The following is a 21,104-nucleotide window of genomic DNA, read 5'->3' on the forward strand; positions in this document are numbered from 1 at the left end:
AGCTGCCCCAACAACAACCACAGCTGCCCCCACAACAACAACCACAGCTGCTCCAACTACATCAACTACAGCTGCACCCACAGCAACAACCACAGCTGCCCCAACAACAACAACCACAGTGGCTCCTACAACAGCAACCACAGCTGCCCCAACAACAACAACAACCAGAGCTGCCCCAATAACTACAACCACAGCGGCTCCAACTACAACATCTACTGCTGCCCCAACAACAACCACAGCTGCCCCAACAACAACCACAGCTACCCCCACAACAACAACCACAGCAGCTCCGACAACAACTACCACAGCTGCCCCAACAACAACAACAACCAGAGCTGCCCCAACTACAACAACTACTGCTGTCCCAACAACAACAACCACAACTGCTCCAACTACATCAACTACAGCTGCCCCAACAACAACAACCACAGCTGCCCCCACAACAACAACCACAGCTACTCCAACAACAACAACCACATTGGCTCCTACAACAACAACCACAGTTGCCCCAACAACAACAACAACTACAGCTACCCGAACAATAATAACTACAACTGCTCCAACAGCAACAACCACAGCTGCAGCGACCACAGCACCTGCTGCAACAACTACTGACCCTGTTACTTATGTCATATCAGTAATCTTACAAAATGAAATCTTTACCGATGACTTGCTCAACTCCACCAGCCCTCGATTCATAGAACTCGCAGGAAAAGCTACAGCTCTTGTGAGTAATTTTAAAGTTATTCCATTTTCAATTGATTTTGTCAGTACCGAGCGTTATTATTTGGACAGAATGTTTTAGCTGAAATACAAGATACTTAATCATTCAAAACGTATTCCAGTGAAAACTGCATTTTGTTAAATTCCTTTTGAAGCATTTCGTGCTTGATGGCTAATCAAGCGCTTAAATCTTGTTGTCTTTCTGCAGTGTAATCAAATATATGAAGCAAGATTTGGTTCTGACTTTGACCAGTGCATTGTGAGACAATTCAGGTAAAAACATTTTTAAAAGTGGTTTTAGACTCTGTATGCATCTTTATGGTCTTAAAATTTCTATATCCTGATGTTGATAGTGTCACTGTTAAAATAATTCTGCGTTAATTTAGAACTGGAGGAAGCAGATCGGAGTCAGCTCAAAGTTCAAACGAGGTTTTAATCTTGTTGAAGAGGAGCATTCACAGAGCAACACGCAGGTCAGTAACAAAGTAAAGACTCAATATCAGAAGAGCAAAGCTTGGTTTATATCCGTCTCTGTGGGTGTGTTTTCACTCTGACAGCTACTAATTTATGCCCTCTTGCACTTAAAGAAAGAATTCACAGAGAAGGTCACAGTTCACGTTAAACAGTCTCTCTGAATAGGGCTGTGTAAACTTCAATTCACGTTCCTCTACATGAAGTGCAACATTCTCATCACAGTCACCCACATTACAAATGACACGTGTATAGAAAGGTCTCATATCATTATTTGACATTTGTCCTGTTTTGTTTTATGATACAGGGATGCTCCAGCTCAACAAACACGTGCGCAAGGAACTGAAGTAGAGTTTTCAGTTGTGTTCAATCGGTCTGTAGCAGAACTCCCAATGAATACTGATGTTGTTGAAACCTTAGTTGATGCTGCAAATGATTCCAACACCTTCAATGTGACCTTTGATGCCTCGTCAGTTGCATTAGTATGTAAGTAAACTGTTTAGGCAGATAAGTCTGTTATACTGGTGCTCAGTGATGTCAGTCTGAGAGCAAACAAGAATAAAGAAATGCTTTTGGATCAGGTAAAATTACTTTTTTAGATTTTGACCTATTACTTAAAAAATGTTTTTACAGCGGGTCCAGTTCCTACAACTACAATTGCTGCAGAGACAACTGCTGTTACAACAATTGCTACAACAACAACTACAACTGCTCTGACAACAACAACCACAGCTGCTCTGACAACAACCACAGCTGCTCCGACAACAACCACAGCTGCTCCAACTACAACGAGCACAGCTGCCCCAACAACAACAAGCACAGCTGCTCCAACTACGACAACTTCAGCTGCACCAACAACAACCACAGCTGCTCCAGCTACAACAACAACAGCAGCGCCAACAACCACTACCGCTGCTCTGACTACAACAACTACAGCTGCTCTGACTACAACAACTATAGCTTCCCAAACAACAATAAGCACAGCTGTCCCAACAACAACAACAACAACAGCTGCAACAAAAACAACAACAACAACAACAACAACAGTGGCTCAAACAACAACAACCACAGCGGCAACAACTACTGCTGCTCCAACTACAGCAACCACAACTGCTCCAACTACAACCACAGCTGCTCCAACAACCACAGTGGCTCCTACAACGACAACTACAGCTGCACCAACAACAACAACCACAGCTACCCCAACAGCAACAACTACAGCTGCCCCAACAACAACAACAACCACAGTGGCTCCTCCTACAACAACCACAGCGGCTCCAACTATAACAACTACTGCTGCCCCGACAACAACAACCACAGCTGCTCCAACTACATCAACTACAGCTGCACCAACAACAACAACCACAGCTGCCCCCACAACAACAACCACAGGGGCTCTGACAACAACTACTACAGATGCCCCAACAACAACAACCACAGTGGCTCCTACAACAACAACCACAGCTGCTCCAACTACATCAACTACAGCTGCACCAACAACAACTACCACAGCTGCCCCAACAACAACAACCACAGTGGCTCCTACAACAACAACCACATCTGCTCCAACTACATCAACTACAGCTGCACCAACAACAACAACCACAGCTGCCCCTACAACAACAACCACAGAAGCTCCGTCAACAACTACCACAGCTGCCCCAACAACAACAACTACCACAGTGGCTCCAACTACAACAACTGCAGCTGCACCAACAACAACAACCACCACAGCTGCTCCAACTACAACAACTACAGCTGCACCAACAACAACAACCACAGCTGCCTCAACAACAACTACAACAGTGGCTCTTAAAACAACAACCACAGCTGCTCCAACTACAACATCTACAGCTGCACCCGCAACAACAACCACAGCTGCCCTGACAACAACAACCACAGGAGCTCCGACAACAACTACCACAGCGGCCCCAACAAGAACAACCACAGTGGCTCCTACAACGACAACTACAGCTGCACCAACAACAACAACCACAGCTACCGCAACAACAACAACTACAGCTGCCCCAACAACAACAACAACCACAGTGGCTCCTCCTGCAACAACTACTACTGCCCCAACAACAACTACCACAGATGCCCCAACAACAACTACAACAGTGGCTCCTACAACAACAACAACAACAGCTGCTCTATCTACATCAACTACAGCTGCACCAACAACAACTACCACAGCTGTCCTGGCAACAACAACAACAGTGGCTCCTACAACAACAACAACTAGAAGAGCTCCGACAACAACTACCACAGCGGCCCCAACAACAACAACTACACTGGCCCCAACAACAACAACCACCACAGCTGCCCCCACAACAACTACCACAGTGGCTCCTACGACAACAATCACAGCTGCTCCAACTACATCAACTACAGCTGCACCAACAACAACTGCCACAGCCGTCCTGACAACAACAACTACACTGGCCCCAACAACAACAACTACCACAGCTGTTGCAACTACAACAACTACAGCTACACCAACAACTACAACATCTGCCCCAACAACAACAACCACAGTGGCTCCTACAACAACTACCACAGCTGCCCCAACAACAAAAACCACAGTGGCTCCTACAACAACAACCACAGCTGCTTTAACTATAACATCTACAGCTGCCTCGGCAACAGCAATCACAGGAGCTCCGACAACAACTACCACAGCGGCGCCAAAAACAACAACCACCGTGGCTCCTAGAACAATAACTACAGCTGCCCCAACAACAAAAACCACAGCTACCCCGACAACAACAACTACAGCTGCCCAAACAACAACCACAGTGGCTCCTACAACAACAACCACAGCTGCTCCAACTACAACAACTACAGCTGCACCAACAACTACAACAGCTGCACCAACAACAACAACTACAGTGGCTCCTACAACAACAACTACAGCTACCCCAACAACAACAACTACAGATGCCCCAACAACAACAACCACAGTGGCTCGTCCTACAACAACCACAGCTGCTTCAACTACAACAACTACAGCTGCACCCACAACAACAACCACACCTACCCCGACAGCAACAACTACAGCTGCCCCAACAACAACAACCACAGTGGCTTCTACAACAACAACCACAGCTGCTCCAACTACAACAACTACAGCTGCACCAACAACTACTACAGTTGCCCCAACAACAACAACCACAGCGGCTCCAACTACAATAACTACTGCTGCCCCAACAACAACAACCACAGCTGCTCCAACTACATCAACTACAGCTGCACCAACAACAACAACTACGGCTGCCCCAACAACAACAACCACAGTGGCTCCTCCTACAACAACAACAGCTGCTTCAACTACAACAACTACTACTGCCCCAACAACAACTACCACAGCTGCCCCAACAACAACTACCACAGTGGCTCCTACAACAACAATCACAGCTGCTCCAACTACATCAACTACAGCTGCACCACCAACAACTGCCACAGCCGTCCTGACAACAACAACTACACTGGCCCCAACAACAACAACTACCACAGCTGTTGCAACTACAACAACTACAGCTACACCAACAACTACAACATCTGCCCCAACAACAACAACCACAGTGGCTCCTACAACAACTACCACAGCTGCCCCAACAACAAAAACCACAGTGGCTCCTACAACAACAACCACAGCTACTTTAACTATAACATCTACAGCTGCCTCGGCAACAGCAATCACAGGAGCTCCGACAACAACTACCACAGCGGCGCCAAAAACAACAACCACCGTGGCTCCTAGAACAATAACTACAGCTGCCCCAACAACAAAAACCACAGCTACCCCGACAACAACAACTACAGCTGCCCAAACAACAACCACAGTGGCTCCTACAACAACAACCACAGCTGCTCCAACTACAACAACTACAGCTGCACCAACAACTACAACAGCTGCACCAACAACAACAACTACAGTGGCTCCTACAACAACAACTACAGCTACCCCAACAACAACAACTACAGATGCCCCAACAACAACAACCACAGTGGCTCGTCCTACAACAACCACAGCTGCTTCAACTACAACAACTACTACTGCCCCAACAACAACTACCACAGCTGCCCCAACAACAACTACCACGGTGGCTCCTACAACAACAATCACAGCTGCTCCAACTACATCAACTGCAGCTGCAACTACAACAACAACCACAGCTGCCCCAACAACAACCACAGCTGACCCCACAACAACCACAGCAGCTACGACAACAACTACCACAGCTGCCCTAACAACAACCACAGCCCCTCCTACAACAACAACCACAGCTGCTGCAACTACAACATCTTCAACTGCACCCAGAACAACAACCACAGCTGCCCCCACAACAACAACCAGAGGGGCTCTGACAACAACTACCACATCTGCCCCAAGAACAACAACCACAGTGGATCCTACAACAACAACCACAGCTGCTCCAACAACATCAACTACAGCTGCACCAACAACAACAACCACCGCTGCCCCAACAACAACCACAGCTGCCCCAACAACAACCACAGCTGCCCCCACAACAACAACCACAGCTGCTGCAACTACAACAACTACTGCTGCCCCAACAACAACGACAGTGGCTCCTACAACAAAAACCACAGCTGCTCCAACTACATCAACTGCAGCTGCACCAACAACAACCACAGCTGCCCCCAAAACAACCACAGCAGCTCCGACAACAACAACCACAGCTGCTGCAACAACAAGAACTACAGCTGCCCCAACAACAACAACCACAGTGGCTCCAACTACATCAACTACAGCTGCACCTACAACAACAACCACAGCTGCCCCAACAACAACAACCACAGCTGCTCCAACTACATCAACTACAGCTGCACCCACAACAACAACCACAGCTGCCCAGACAACAACAACCACAGCTACCCCAACAACAACAACTACAGCTGCCCCAACAACAACAACCACAGTGGCTCCTACACAAACTATCACAGCTGCCCCAACAACAACAACCACAGTGGCTCCTACAACAACAACCACAGCTGCTCTAACTACATCAACTACAGCTGCACCAACAACAACAACCACAGCTACCCCCACAACAACAACCACAGCAGCTCCGACAACAACTACCACAGCTGCCCTAACAACAACAACAACCACAGTGGCTCCTACAACAACAACCACAGCTGCCCCAACAACAACAACCACAGTGGCTCCAACTACTACAACTACTGCTGCCCCAAAAACTACCACCACAGCTTCCCCAACAACAGCAACCACAGTGGCTCCTACAACAACAGCCACAGCTGCTCCAACTACAACTACCACAGCTGCCCCAACAACAACAACAACAACCACAGTGGCTCCTACAACAACAACTACAGCTGCCCCAACAACAACTACCACAGTGGCTCCTACAACAACAACCACAGCTGCTCCAACTACATCAACTAAAGCTGCCCCAACAACAACAACCACAGCTGCCCCAGCAACAACCAAAGCTGCCCCCACAACAACCACCACAGAAGCTCCTACAACAACAACGACAGCTGCTGCGACTACAACAACTACGGCTGCACCAACAACAACAACCACAGCTGCCCCGACAACAACAACAACAACCAAAGGAGCTCTGACAACAACTACCACAGCTGCCCCAACAACAACAACCACAGCAGCTCCAACTACAACAACTACTGCTGCCCCAACAACAACAACCACAGCTGCCCCGACAACAACAACCACAGGAGCTCCGTCGACAACTACCACAGCAGCCCCAACAACAACCACAGCTGCTCTAACTACATCAACTACAGCTGCACCAACAACAACAACCACAGTGGCTCCTACAACAACAACCACAGCTGCCCCAACAACAACAACCACAGTGGCTCCAACTACTACAACTAATGCTGCCCCAAAAACTACCACCACAGCTTCCCCAACAACAACAACCACAGGAGCTCCGACAACAACTACCACAGCTGCACCAACAACAACAACTACAGCTACCCCAACAAGAACTACAGCTGCCCCAACAACAACAACCACAGTGGCTCCTCCTACAACAACCACATCTGCTTCAACTACAACAACTATTGCTGCTCCAACAACAACTACGACAGTGGCTCCTACAACAACAACCACAGCTGCTCCAACTACATCAACTACAGCTGCACCAACTACAACAACCACAGCTGCCCCAACAACAACCACAGCTGACCCCACAACAACAACCACAGGGGCTCTCACAACAACTACCACAGCTGTCCCAACAACAACAACAACCACAGTGGCTCCGACAACAACTACCACAGTGGCCCCAACAACAACAACCACAGTGGCTCCTAGAACAACAACCACAGCTACCCCAACAACAACAACCACAGCTGCCCCAACAATAACAACCACAGTGGGTCCTACAACCACAACCACAGCCGCTGCAACTACAACAACTACAGCTGCACCCACAACAACAACCACAGCTGCCCCGACAACAACAACCACAGGAGCTCCGACGACAACAACTACAGCTACACCAACAACAACCACAGCTGCTCTAACTACATCAACTACAGCTGCACCAACAACAACAACCACAGTGGCTCCTACAACAACAACCACAGCTGCCCCAACAACAAAAACCACAGGAGCTCCGACGACAACAACTACAGCTACACCAACAACAACCACAGCTGCTCTAACTACATCAACTACAGCTGCACCAACAACAACAACCACAGTGGCTCCTACAACAACAACCACAGCTTCCCCAACAACAGCAAACACAGTGGCTCCTACAACAACAGCCACAGCTGCTCCAACTACAACAACCACAGCTGCCCCAACAACAACAACCACAGGAGCTCAGACAACAACTACCACAGCGGCACCAACAACAACAACCACCACAGTGGCTCCTACAGCAAAAACTACTTCTACCCCAACAACAACTACCACAGCTGCCTCAACACCAACAACCACAGTGGCTTCTACAACAACAACCACAGCTGCTCCAACTACATCAACCAAAGCTGCACCAACAACAACAACCACAGCTGACCCGACAACAACAACCAAAGGAGCTCTGACAACAACTACCACAGCGGCCCCCACAACAACAACCACAGTGGCTCCTAGAACAACAACCACATCTGCTTCAACTACAACAACTACTGCTGCCCCAACAACAACGACAGTGGCTCCTACAACAACAACCACAGCTCCTCCAACTACATCAACTGCAGCTGCAGCAACAACCACCACAGCTGCCCCAACAACTACCACCACAGCTGCCCCAACAACAGCAACCACAGTGGCTCCTACAACAACAACCACAACTGCACCAACAACAACAACCACAGCTGCCCCAACAACAACAACCACAGTGGCTCCTACAACAACAACTACAGCTGCCCTAACAACAACAACCACAGGAGCTCAGACAACAACAACCACAGCGCCCCCAACAACAACAACCACAGTGACTCCTACAACAACAACCACAGCTGCCCCAATAACAACAACCACCACAGCTGGTCTAATTACAAGAACTACAGCTGCACCAACAACAACAACCACAGTGGCTCCTAGAATAACAACCACAGCTGCTCCAACTACAACAACTACAGCTGCACCAACAACTACAACAGCTGCCCCAACAACAACAACAACAACAGTTTCTCCTACAAGAACTACCACAGCTGCCCCAACAACAACAACCACAGCTGCTGCAACTACAACAACTACAGCTGCAACCACAACAACAACCACAGGAGCTCCGACAACAACTACCACAGCTGCACCAACAACAACAACTACAGCTACCCCAACAAGATCTACAGCTGCCCCAACAACAACAACCACAGTGGCTCCTCCTACAACAACCACATCTGCTTCAACTACAACAACTATTGCTGCTCCAACAACAACTACGACAGTGGCTCCTACAACAACAACCACAGCTGCTCCAACTACATCAACTACAGCTGCACCAACTACAACAACCACAGCTGCCCCAACAACAACCACAGCTGACCCCACAACAACAACCACAGGGGCTCTCACAACAACTACCACAGCTGTCCCAACAACAACAACAACCACAGTGGCTCCGACAACAACTACCACAGTGGCCCCAACAACAACAACCACAGTGGCTCCTAGAACAACAACCACAGCTACCCCAACAACAACAACCACAGCTGCCCCAACAATAACAACCACAGTGGGTCCTACAACCACAACCACAGCCGCTGCAACTACAACAACTACAGCTGCACCCACAACAACAACCACAGCTGCCCCGACAACAACAACCACAGGAGCTCCGACGACAACTACCACAGCAGCCCCAACAACAACAACCACAGTGGCTCCTACAACAACAACTACAGCTGCAACAACAACAACAACCACAGCGACCCCAACAACTACAACTGCCCCAACAATAACAACCACAGTGGCTCCTACAACAACAACCACAGCTGCTACAACTACAACATCTACAGCTGCACCCACAACAACAACCACAGCTGCCCCGACAACAACAACCACAGCAGCCCCAACAACAACAACCACAGTGGCTCCTACAACAGCAACTACTGCTGCACCAACAACAACTACCACAGCAGCCCCCAGAACAACAACCACAGTGGCACCCACAACAACAACAACAGCTGCCCCGACAACAACAACCACAGGAGCTCCGACAACAACTACCACAGCGGCCCCAACAACAACAACCACAGCTGCTGCAACTACAACATCTACAGCTACCCCAACCACAACGACTACAGCTGCCCCAACAACAACCACAGCTGACCCCACAACAACAACCACAGGGGCTCTCACAACAACTACCACAGCTGTCCCAACAACAACAACAACCACAGTGGCTCCGACAACAACTACCACAGTGGCCCCAACAACAACAACCACAGTGGCTTCTAGAACAACAACCACAGCTACCCCAACAACAACAACCACAGCTGCCCCAACAATAACAACCACAGTGGGTCCTACAACCACAACCACAGCCGCTGCAACTACAACAACTACAGCTGCACCCACAACAACAACCACAGCTGCCCCGACAACAACAACCACAGGAGCTCCGACGACAACTACCACAGCAGCCCCAACAACAACAACCACAGTGGCTCCTACAACAACAACTACAGCTGCAACAACAACAACAACCACAGCGACCCCAACAACTACAACTGCCCCAACAATAACAACCACAGTGGCTCCTACAACAACAACCACAGCTGCTACAACTACAACATCTACAGCTGCACCCACAACAACAACCACAGCTGCCCCGACAACAACAACCACAGCAGCCCCAACAACAACAACCACAGTGGCTCCTACAACAGCAACTACTGCTGCACCAACAACAACTACCACAGCAGCCCCCAGAACAACAACCACAGTGGCACCCACAACAACAACAACAGCTGCCCCGACAACAACAACCACAGGAGCTCCGACAACAACTACCACAGCGGCCCCAACAACAACAACCACAGCTGCTGCAACTACAACATCTACAGCTACCCCAACCACAACGACTACAGCTGCCCCATCAACACCAACCACAGTGGCTCCTCCTACAACAACCACAGCTGCTTCAACTACAACAACTACTACTGCCCCAACAACAACTACCACAGCTGCCCAAACAACAGCAACCACAACTGCTCCAACTACAACAACCACAGCTGCCTCAACAACCACAGCTGCTCCAACTACAACAACTGCAGCTGCCCTAACACCAACAACAACCACAGCTACTCAAACAACAACAGCTGCTGCAACTACAACAACCACAGCTGCTCAAACAACAACAACCACAGCTGCCCCAGCAACAACAACCCCAGCGGCTCTGACAACAACAACTACAGCTCGCCGAACAATAAAAACTACTACAACCACAGCTGCAGCGACCACAGCACCTGCTGCAACAACCGCTGACCCTTTTACTTATGTCATATCAGTAACCTTACAAAATGAAATCTTCACAGATGACTTGCTCAACTCCACCAGCCCTCGATTCATAGAACTCGCAGGAAAAGCTACAGCTCTTGTGAGTAATTTTAAAGTTATTGCATTTTCAATTGATTTTGTCAGTACCAAGCGTTATGATTTGGACAGAATGTTTCAGCTGAAATACAAGATACTTAATCATTCAAAACGTATTTCAATGAAAACTGCATTTTGTTAAATTCCTTTTGAAGCATTTTGTGCTTGATGGCTAATCAAGCGCTTAAATCTTGTTGTCTTTCTGCAGTGTAATCAAATATATGAAGCAAGATTTGGTTCTGAGTTTGACCAGTGCATTGTGAGACAATTCAGGTAAAAACATTTTTAAAAGTGGTTTTAGACTGTATGCATCTTTATGGTCTTAAAATTTCTATCTCCTGATGTTGATAGTGTCACTGTTAAAATAATTCTGCGTTAATTTAGAACTGGAGGAAGCGGATCGGAGTCAGCTCAAAGTTCAAACGAGGTTTTAATCTTGTTGAAGAGGAGCATTCACAGAGCAACACGCAGGTCAGTAACAAAGTAAAGACTCAATATCGGAAGAGCAAAGCTTGGTTTATATCCGTCTCTGTGGGTGTGTTTTCACTCTGACAGCTACTAACTTATGCCCTCCTGCACTTAAAGAAAGAATTCACAGAGAAGGAAGTGTTCACCTTCAGTGATTACTCAATACATTACATGGGTCATAAAACAACCTAAAGCTAGTCATAAAACAAGGTCACATATAACAGGTCACAGTTCACGTTAAACAGTCTCTCTGAATAGGGCTGTGTAAACTTCAATTCACATTCCTCTACATGAAGTACAAAATTCTCATCACAGTCACCTACATTACAAATGACACGTAGATAGAATGGTCTCATATCATTATTTGACATTTGTCCTATTTTGTTTTATGATACAGGGCTGCTCCAGCTCAACGAACACGTGCGCAAGGAACTGAAGTAGAGTTTTCAGTTGTGTTCAATCGGTCTGTAGCAGAACTCCCAATGAATACTGATGTTGTTGAAACCTTAGTTGATGCTGCAAATGATTCCAACACCTTCAATGTGACCTTTGATGCCTCGTCAGTTGCATTAGTATGTAAGTAAACTGTTTAGCCATATAAGTCTGTTATACTGGTGCTCAGTGATGTCAGTCTGATAGCAAACAAGGATAAAGAAGTGCGGTTGGATCAGGTACAAGTACTTTTTTAGTTTTTAACCTATTCCTTAAAAAATGTTTTTTACAGCGGGTCCAGTTCCTGCAACTACAATTGCTGCAAAGACAACTGCTGTTACTACAATTGCTACAACAACAACTACAGCTGCCCTAACAACAATAACTACAGCTGCCCCAACAACAACAACTACAGCTGCTCCAACAGCTACAGCTGCCCTAACAACAACTACAGCTGCCCTAACAACAACAACCACAGCTGATCCAACAACTACAGCTCCCCCAAGAACAACTACAGCTGCTACAACAGCAACAACCACAGCTGCAGCAACTACAACACCTGCTGCAACAACCACCGACCCTGTTACTTATGTCATATTAGCAACCTTACAAAACGAAGTCTTTACCGATGACTTGCTCAACTCCAGCAGCCCTCGATTCATAGAACTCTCAGGAAAAGTTATAGCTCGTGTGAGTAATTTTGAAGTTATTGCATTTTCAATTGATTTTGTCAGTACTGAGCATAATTATTTGGACAGAATGTTTTAGCTGAAATACAAGATACTTAATAATCATTCAAAACGTATTTCAGTGAAAACTGCATTTTGTTAAATTCCTTTTGAAGCATTTTGTGCTTGACGGTTAATCAAAATTTTTAAATCTTGTTGTCTTTCTGCAGTGTAATCAAATATATCGAGCAAGATTTGGTTCTGACTTTGACCAGTGCATTGTGAGACAATTCAGGTAAAAATATTTTTAACAGTGGTTTAAGACTCAGTATGCATCTTTACGGTCTTAAAATGTGTATCTTCTGATATTGATAGTGTCACCTACATTACAAATGACACGTAGATAGAATGGTCTCATATCATTATTTGACTTTTGTCCTATTTTGTTTTATGATACAGGGCTGCTCCAGCTCAACGAACACGTGCGCAAGGAACTGAAGTAGAGTTTTCAGTTGTGTTCAATCGGTCTGTAGCACAACTTCCAATGAATACTGATGTTGTTCAAACCTTAGTTGATGCTGCAAATGATTCCAACACCTTCAATGTGACCTTTGGTGCCTCGTCAGTTTCATTATTATGTAAGTAAACTGTTTAGCCATATAAGTCTGTTATACTGGTGCTCAGTGATGACAGTTTGACAGCAAACAAGGATAAAAGAAATGCTTTTGGTTCAGGCACAAGTACTTTTTTAGTTTTTAACCTATTCCTTAAAAAATGTTTTTTACAGCGGGTCCAGTTCCTGCAACTACAATTGCTGCAACGACAACTGCTGCAACAACAATTGTTGCAACCACAACTGCTGCAACTACAATTGCTGTGACCACAACTGCTGCAACAACAACTGCTGCAACGACAATTGCAGGAACAACAAACAACAACGTGTCCTTCAGATCTGTTAATCCATGCATGTCTTTAATGCTGCTTATATTGGCCCATGTCACACTAAGTTAATTAATTATTACCAGCAACAATTATTCTATACTGCTGGGATATATATCATAGTACTGTTGTACACATAGTTTGTTAAGGTGTATATAATCAGTTATTTAAAAAGTCTTGAACAGGTTTAAATTTAATTGGATGACCCCCACATCAACCCTGTAACCCATGTACATTGTTATGTACTCTTACTGTTGCACAAACAACAACAGCAGTGTAAACAACAGCTACCTCAATGACATGACGGCTTTTACTGGAAATGAATTTTGTTGTCGGTAGAAATCTAAGATTCATAATAATCTTAAGTGCTGTATCATTCCCAACTCGTTAAACAATGGGTTTCCCAACTCGTCAAAATCGGCACCTCGGGATGGTGGTTGACCCGTACAATCCCAAAGCGTCAGTTTTTGATGAGTTGGGAATTAGACCCAAAAATCAACTTACAAATGGCACTTTTAAGCCCTGGGACATCAGAAAATAATGGCACCATTGCACAATTAATGTTTGCCCTCTTTTGTTAGTCTTTCTTTATGTGTGCAAGCAAGAGATTATTCAAAATGTTGTGTTTATTTTGTTTAAAATTATTTAAACCACTCTGTAGTCATGCTTATGGTCCACTTGATAGCATAGCAGCATAAGATAGCATAGCAAAAAACACTTCCACAGAGAGCATACTGTAAAGGGAACAAATAAAGGAACACATGGAACTCATAGTGGACTGTACACCCCAACCATGACCCGCTGCCTAGAAGTTTTATCAAGGGTCATGGTATACATAATATATATGTCAAAACAATCCACTCTCAATTTTCTTGTTTATGCAAACTGTATTTATTTAATCATGCATAGCTGTATTCTGTGAGATTTCTTATGCTATTTATAGTTTCTGTCAATAAGGTTAAAAAGATCAGAATACAAAATATTTAAAGAACTTAAATTGTCTCTTGTGTGATGTTTTCCAGACTTTCCAGTGGGTAAAAAGAAAGTGACTCAGGGCATGTTTAATGTCAGGAGTTTATGATGTTTACAGACAATCAAATCCTTGCCTGTGGTTTCATATAATTAGCACCTTAAAATGAGCCGGTCTCAGCCTTTGTTGTGTCCGTGAATCACGTTGGTTCAGAAAGAGGTCAGGGAGTGGTCCACAGTTTACCCTGGCTCTGAGATTCATAATAAAATGGCGGAATATGCCCTCTTCAGGGCAAAAGCAAATTTCTATGAGAATGGGGTTACTACTAAAACAACAGGATTTGGATCATATCATTCCAGGCCTATGAAATGAACAAGGACTGCACTCAGCATTCTGATGCTCGCTCTGTTTGTATTTCTAAATAGTAATATCATTATTAGCTTGTTGGCATACAATATAATGTAGGGTTGTTTATGTTGAACAAATAACTTCTTGTATGATACTGTACCTTCATATGAGACGTCAGTGTTGTCTTGCTAACTTCAGTTTTATCAATGGCTGTTTCATCTAGCTTTCAGTGTGAGCCTCTGCAGTGTCAGCACAGCTGAATTTTCTGCATGCTCAGGCTAATGTTTAGTGAACTAGTTAGACGTCACAGACGCAACAACTGCTGAATAGATGCCCGAATGTTTCAGCGTAATACAATAGACTAATTTTCATCTAACTATACTGAATCAGTCTCAAAGTTTGTTGAGATGAAGATAATCCGACACTGACGTCAGTTAAACCAGTCAGTCAATCCGATGTTGTTCATATAGCCTGCATTCACAAAACTATTAGGCCCTGACCAATTTGGTGCCCTAGGCAAGATTTCAGCTGGCGTCCTCTTGCATCGCAGTCAATTTCACATCAATTTTCATACACTTACACAGAAACTGCATGTTTCATATTCAAGATTGTATTTCTTTTAAGTCAAAAATATCACACCAAATAAAAACTGAAGAAAGAAACAAGTGATCAATTAAAAATACAATATAAATAAGGCATTGCACAAACATATTACAGAACATTCTATTTACATACAAAATAAAAATAGTGAACACGAAAACAAGTGACATAAAATGAATTAAAAATATAATATAAATAAGGTATTGCACAAACATATTAAAGAATGAAACCAGTGCAGACATAACGCACACTAACTATTGCACACAGTATTACAAAGAAAAATCAGAGACCTCTTGATTTACCCTTATTTACAATGAATAACATTGTGCATCTGATGTTGTGTCAGTCTGCTGTGCTGAGGTAGAGGGGACAGGAACACCTGATGCTGTGTCACTGGGGGTGGTGGTGAAATATTTTAAAAGTGCATCTGAAGAGAGAGGGGAGAAGTATATCTGACCACTGGATGTTACATTTTAATAAAAAAAAACAAACAGATGCTTGGTGTGTGCTACACATAAGACTAATATAAACTAATAAAATAATACAAGATTCATTCAACTTTATCGTCATTGCTATGCAATTCAGTCCAGACAGCAAAATGCAGTAAAGTGCAGTGAAATTAACATATATATTAAGCCTATGAATGATATGGGAAAGCTAAGGTATGGACAGTAATACACTTTAACTGCACTTAAACACTGATGTAAACTTAAACAAACATAAACTGTAAACCAAAAGGCTGACAACTACCCTATTACTTAGGCTATAAAGGGGATGGAAAACTAATAGCATTTTAACTGACATACAAGCAGAGAAAACACAGGCAACAGGTTAAAATAACACCTGAACAGGCCTAACGTTAACTTTACAATTTCCCTGATGAATTTAAGGTGGGAGAAATATTAACTTACGTCGACTCTAGCTATTTACTGATTATTAAACAATGCTACTATCGTCCGAAGTAAGTAAGTAAGCTAGCAAGTTAACACTCTGCTCCAACAACGGTAACTACGATGCATCAAACTATTAATTTCATTCACTTCATCACACTGACGTTACTGTACCTCTTTATTTTTCAGGTGTTTCTTCCTCTTCTTTCTTTCTTTTCCTTCCCTGGGCGCCGGATGGTTTCAGTCTTATGAACATTGTGGTTCCGCTACAGTATCAATAAATCTCTCTCTTTGGGTCACGGTCCGGTCAGATTCAGGCCGTTTTTTTATTATCCAATAGGCGACAGAAGAGTTGATTCTATAAGTTACCTAACTCTGCGGATGCCACTTCTTGACCTTACGACCTAAAGCAGCCCAGAGTGTCTCTCTCACGGTCCCCATCTGGGAATGTATACATAGATATAAAAATGTTTTGTTTTTTTCAACTTTTGAAGTTTGTCAAAAGTTGTTTATAATAAAGAACTCTCTAAGTCATACTCTGAGGAATTGTCTTGCTCCCATTGTCATGTAGATGGAGTCATTTCGTTCATGGAGAGAGAGAGAGAGAGAGAGAGAGAGAGAGAGAGAGAGAGAGAAAGTAAGAAGAACCTACACAAATGGCAAGTGAACAGTACGTTAATTCATTACATGACTATACATACGCAGAAATCTATGAAGTATAAGCATGTGTGTCATATTGGCAGAAAAAAGAAATCAGGCAGAATGAAATTCAATTAAATGAAATTACAGTGGCATATAACCCACAGAAAAGGAAACTGAGTGGAAGAGTCATTAAAGGGCATGATTTGTAGCTCTGAATTCTATATTGTTGTATGAACCATAATCAAACACTGTGGCTCCTTGTGAAACCAGATAGGACTCTAGGCAGCATTTCCACGTCAGCCGTGGCATCACTCTCTCATGAACTTGTTGAACCCCCCTTATAATTCCTCAGGCAAACAAACAAAAAACATGTTTTCACAAGTACCATTTGCAAAACTTCGCCTTTCTGGTAGACATGCACTGACTGGAGGAGGCTCCTTGCTTCATACACTGGCGGAGAGAAGGCAAACCACTTGCCAGCATAATTCAGAACATGATTTTGAAAGGACTCCAGAGCTGATGTTGATCTGTATTGCAAAGAAAAAATTCAAGATTCATAATCTTTTTTTTTTTTTACTTTAGACATACGCGTGCTGCACAACCCAGTCATATATGGGCATCATATTTATAATATTGCCATAACATTTCTATTTCCACATTCACGTATCATAAAAATTAAAAACTGTGTGGAGGATACCAGTCGGACTCCATTTCGGAGTGATTGCACTGCACTGTTGGTAGGGCCGTTTTGGCGGCAATACAGAGTTTCAGCAATGCGTCTGCAGCGACAGTTACAGCAACAGCTACAGCATCCACCACAGAGCCACCATAGCTCAATCACTCCATCTGACTACCCAAAGAAGACCGCGGATAGTGCTCGTTCGCGTCAATGAACTTTTATTTTGGTACTTCCGGTGACAGGCAGTGTGAATTTGCATATTGGCTAAATATTTAGTTTCACCCGTGACATTTAGATTTAACAATTACATTTAGATTTAACATTTAATATTTAGATTTAGATTTAACATTTAGATTTCGAAGAGAATTAAATATCACAAAGTTCACAAATATTGCTGTAAATCTGGTCAAAAGTAACCTTAAAAAAATTCACGTTTTTTAAATGTGGCGAAAAGTTGGTGTTTATTTTAGCATGTGCAACTTTACAATCGGCGACCCGTACAAAACAGAGTATGTGAGCAGCCTATCATAACAGAATGGACTTCAAGAGATTAGCAGTTGGATCCAAGGATAACAGAGCACAAGGAGGATTGACCATTTTTACCAACCAACTGTGGATTATAATTTGGATATTGGAGTTTTTTTGTTAACTCTGCTGGCATGAAGTTTGGACTTTGAGGAAATTTGGGGACCTCGGGCGGAGTTGTGAACACCGCAAGGACTTGGACTTTCAGCAGGAAGGGAAAGGCATACTGGCCGGAAAGGCTTGACCCTCTTAATCTCTACTACATCTAAGTATTTTAACCAGCTTCAGCTCTTTGAGATTAATCTTTATTAGGGCCCGAGTACTGACAGTGCGAAGGACCTATTGTATCTGTAAAGATTATTTATTCCTCCCAAACGATCACATATTTGGCGGTCTGAACATACCCCAAAACTCACCAAACTCAGAACATATGTGTGTGCTGTAGGGGTGGAGCCGAACCCGAATACGGTATTCGGAAAGGCACAAATAACGTGTTTTTTACAAATACTTATTCCATACAAATACTTTAAAAAATATTTGTATCCGGGAACAAGAAAAGCATCATATCAAAAAGCTACGTTTCCTCATGAGACCGCAGTACATGCCCGGATGAGTGAGTGAGTGACGTTCAGCAGTCGGGGGTGGGGGCGTCAAAACACCGCTGTTCCGACCCCCCGCCCCCGCAGCTGTCCATGGTGCTGCTGAACCAGGTGACGTTGACACTGCGTTGTGGCTTGTCTGTGAAACGCGCGCTGCTCAGGGACTGGGCAGATCTGTCCCACTTGCTTTGTCCCTCACTCCGTTGGGAGATCTTCCACAGAGTAAAAGAAATACACATTGTTTCTCTCCCCCGCTCCGCTCGAGCGCGGATGAACGTGGCTTGAGCCCACTTCACGGGCGCGAGGCTGCTGCAGCCGGCGACCCTGCTGACAGCAGACCGGGGGAGAAAAGTTTACTAAAAAGACCAGGGGTCCGTTTCACAAAGCAGGTTTAGTGAAAACTCTGAGTCTGTTAACCCTGAAATGAGGGAAACTCTGAGTTTTCCGTTTCACAAAGGGAGGTAACTCAAACCAGAGAAAGAGGGGTAACTCTAGCCTGTTTCACAGAGAGAGGTAACTTAAGCTCTCGGTCAGTTACCATGGTAACATACTCTATGAACCTAACCTGGTCGGGACCAGGTTTTTCTCACCAAACCTCGAGTTTCTCTCTGTCTCCGCCCTCTTTCAGCCACACACGGTACTTGATTTCCTCATTCATTCAGTCAGCAGGCGAGTTTTGGCGTAATATAGTTCTGCCGTCTGTTTTTTGAGAAAATCATTGCAAAAATCAGTCAGTAGGCGACATTAGAAGTTATATTAGGTGGCGACTATTTTCACTACCATGGCATGTCCTTTTGATAATGATCCCGTGGATGAAGGTGCAGCATTACTGCGCAGAGAATTAAATATTCGTCGGGAGATGATTATCAGACCGCGCATAGATGTTCTTGCATTTCCAGACAATTATCTTTTTGAGCGGTACCGTTTCACGTCACAGTCCATCATTTACATACACAACCTAATCCGTCCTTACATTTCCAACATTACCAACCGAAGTCATGCTCTCACATCCCAGCAGATATTGGCCGCGTTTCCTAGATTCGTTAAGAAGCTCTTAAGTGCTAAGATCTTCTTAGGAGCGCTCTTAAGAACGCTGTGAAAGAAGGATGTGTTTCCCAGAGTCGCTCTTAGCTTAAGAAGATCTTTCACTAAGAAGGAAATGTAAGATCGAGCTGACCCACTCTTAACAGCCTTCTTAGCGACCGAATGCTCAGTGATCAAGCGCGTCAGGGAAATTTATATCCTCCACTTTGCGAAATAATAAAACAATGCTCAGTGTTGAAATGCGCTCATAGCTGCGGACCACTGGCGCAAGAAAAAAAAATAAGAAAATGGTAGATGAAAAAAAAAACGTTTTATTGAATTACACGTTTAAGTTTTCCGCAACATCTGCATATATGAGTTTATAGTACTACACATAAAAAAAAAAACAACCCTGTGGCATTTCACAGATATCAAGGGAACAGATGTATTAAACTCAGCTGAACTTCATCCAGAGAGGCTTCCCCTGCTACTCTGCGTTGCCAAAGTCCGCGCGTGTGAGAAACCATGGCTGCAATACAGCACATTCTCCCTGCGAACCAACAGCGTCGCCGTGCGCGAAGCCAGACGGTTTACACAAATGCATACGTGCGTCAGCACTTCTCCCCACTGGACGTGCTGTCAGACCGGGCTGTCCAGGCAAAGTACCGGCTGCCCCGTGCGGAGATCCAACGGCCGTTGGATCTCTTTGCCTGGACAGCCCGGTCTGACAGCGCACACACACACACACACACACACACACACACACACACACACACACACTTATGCGCTGATAAAGAGGTGGGTGATCGATCTGCCTGGCATCGATTGATTCAGCACAGCAGCACCGCGGTGGACAGCTCCCATTAAGAGCTTCTTAAGGAGCTTCTTTGGCTGGATCTTAAGGTTCTCCTAAGAAGGCAGTTAAGAACGCATCCGGGAAACACCCGTATCTTAGCGCTCCTTCTTAGCCGAACCCTTCTTAAGAGCCTTCTTAAGTCCTTAAGAACGATCGAATCTGGGAAACGCGGCCAATGTCAGGATGCGCTGAACCAATCAGA

The 21,104-nt window shown here is 44.7% G+C and overlaps 1 protein-coding gene across 1 annotated transcript; it reads left to right on the plus strand.

The window, feature by feature from the left end:
* Positions 1-1,760: 1,760 nt before the first annotated feature.
* Positions 1,761-14,748, plus strand: LOC311251271 (uncharacterized protein; the record flags this gene model as incomplete). Its single annotated transcript, XM_084343648.1, has 9 exons — positions 1,761-1,775; positions 10,127-11,267; positions 11,472-11,536; positions 11,648-11,734; positions 12,129-12,307; positions 12,456-12,853; positions 13,062-13,126; positions 13,291-13,469; positions 13,619-14,748. 2 exons carry the CDS (start codon positions 1,761-1,763, stop codon positions 11,153-11,155), a joined length of 1,044 nt encoding a protein of 347 aa, XP_084199774.1. The 3' UTR covers positions 11,156-11,267; positions 11,472-11,536; positions 11,648-11,734; positions 12,129-12,307; positions 12,456-12,853; positions 13,062-13,126; positions 13,291-13,469; positions 13,619-14,748.
* Between the last annotated feature and the right edge of the window lie 6,356 nt (positions 14,749-21,104).

Source organism: Pagrus pagrus, assembly GCF_965226575.1.
Source record: "Pagrus pagrus genome assembly, chromosome: 22".
Lineage (NCBI taxonomy): Eukaryota > Metazoa > Chordata > Actinopteri > Spariformes > Sparidae > Pagrus > Pagrus pagrus.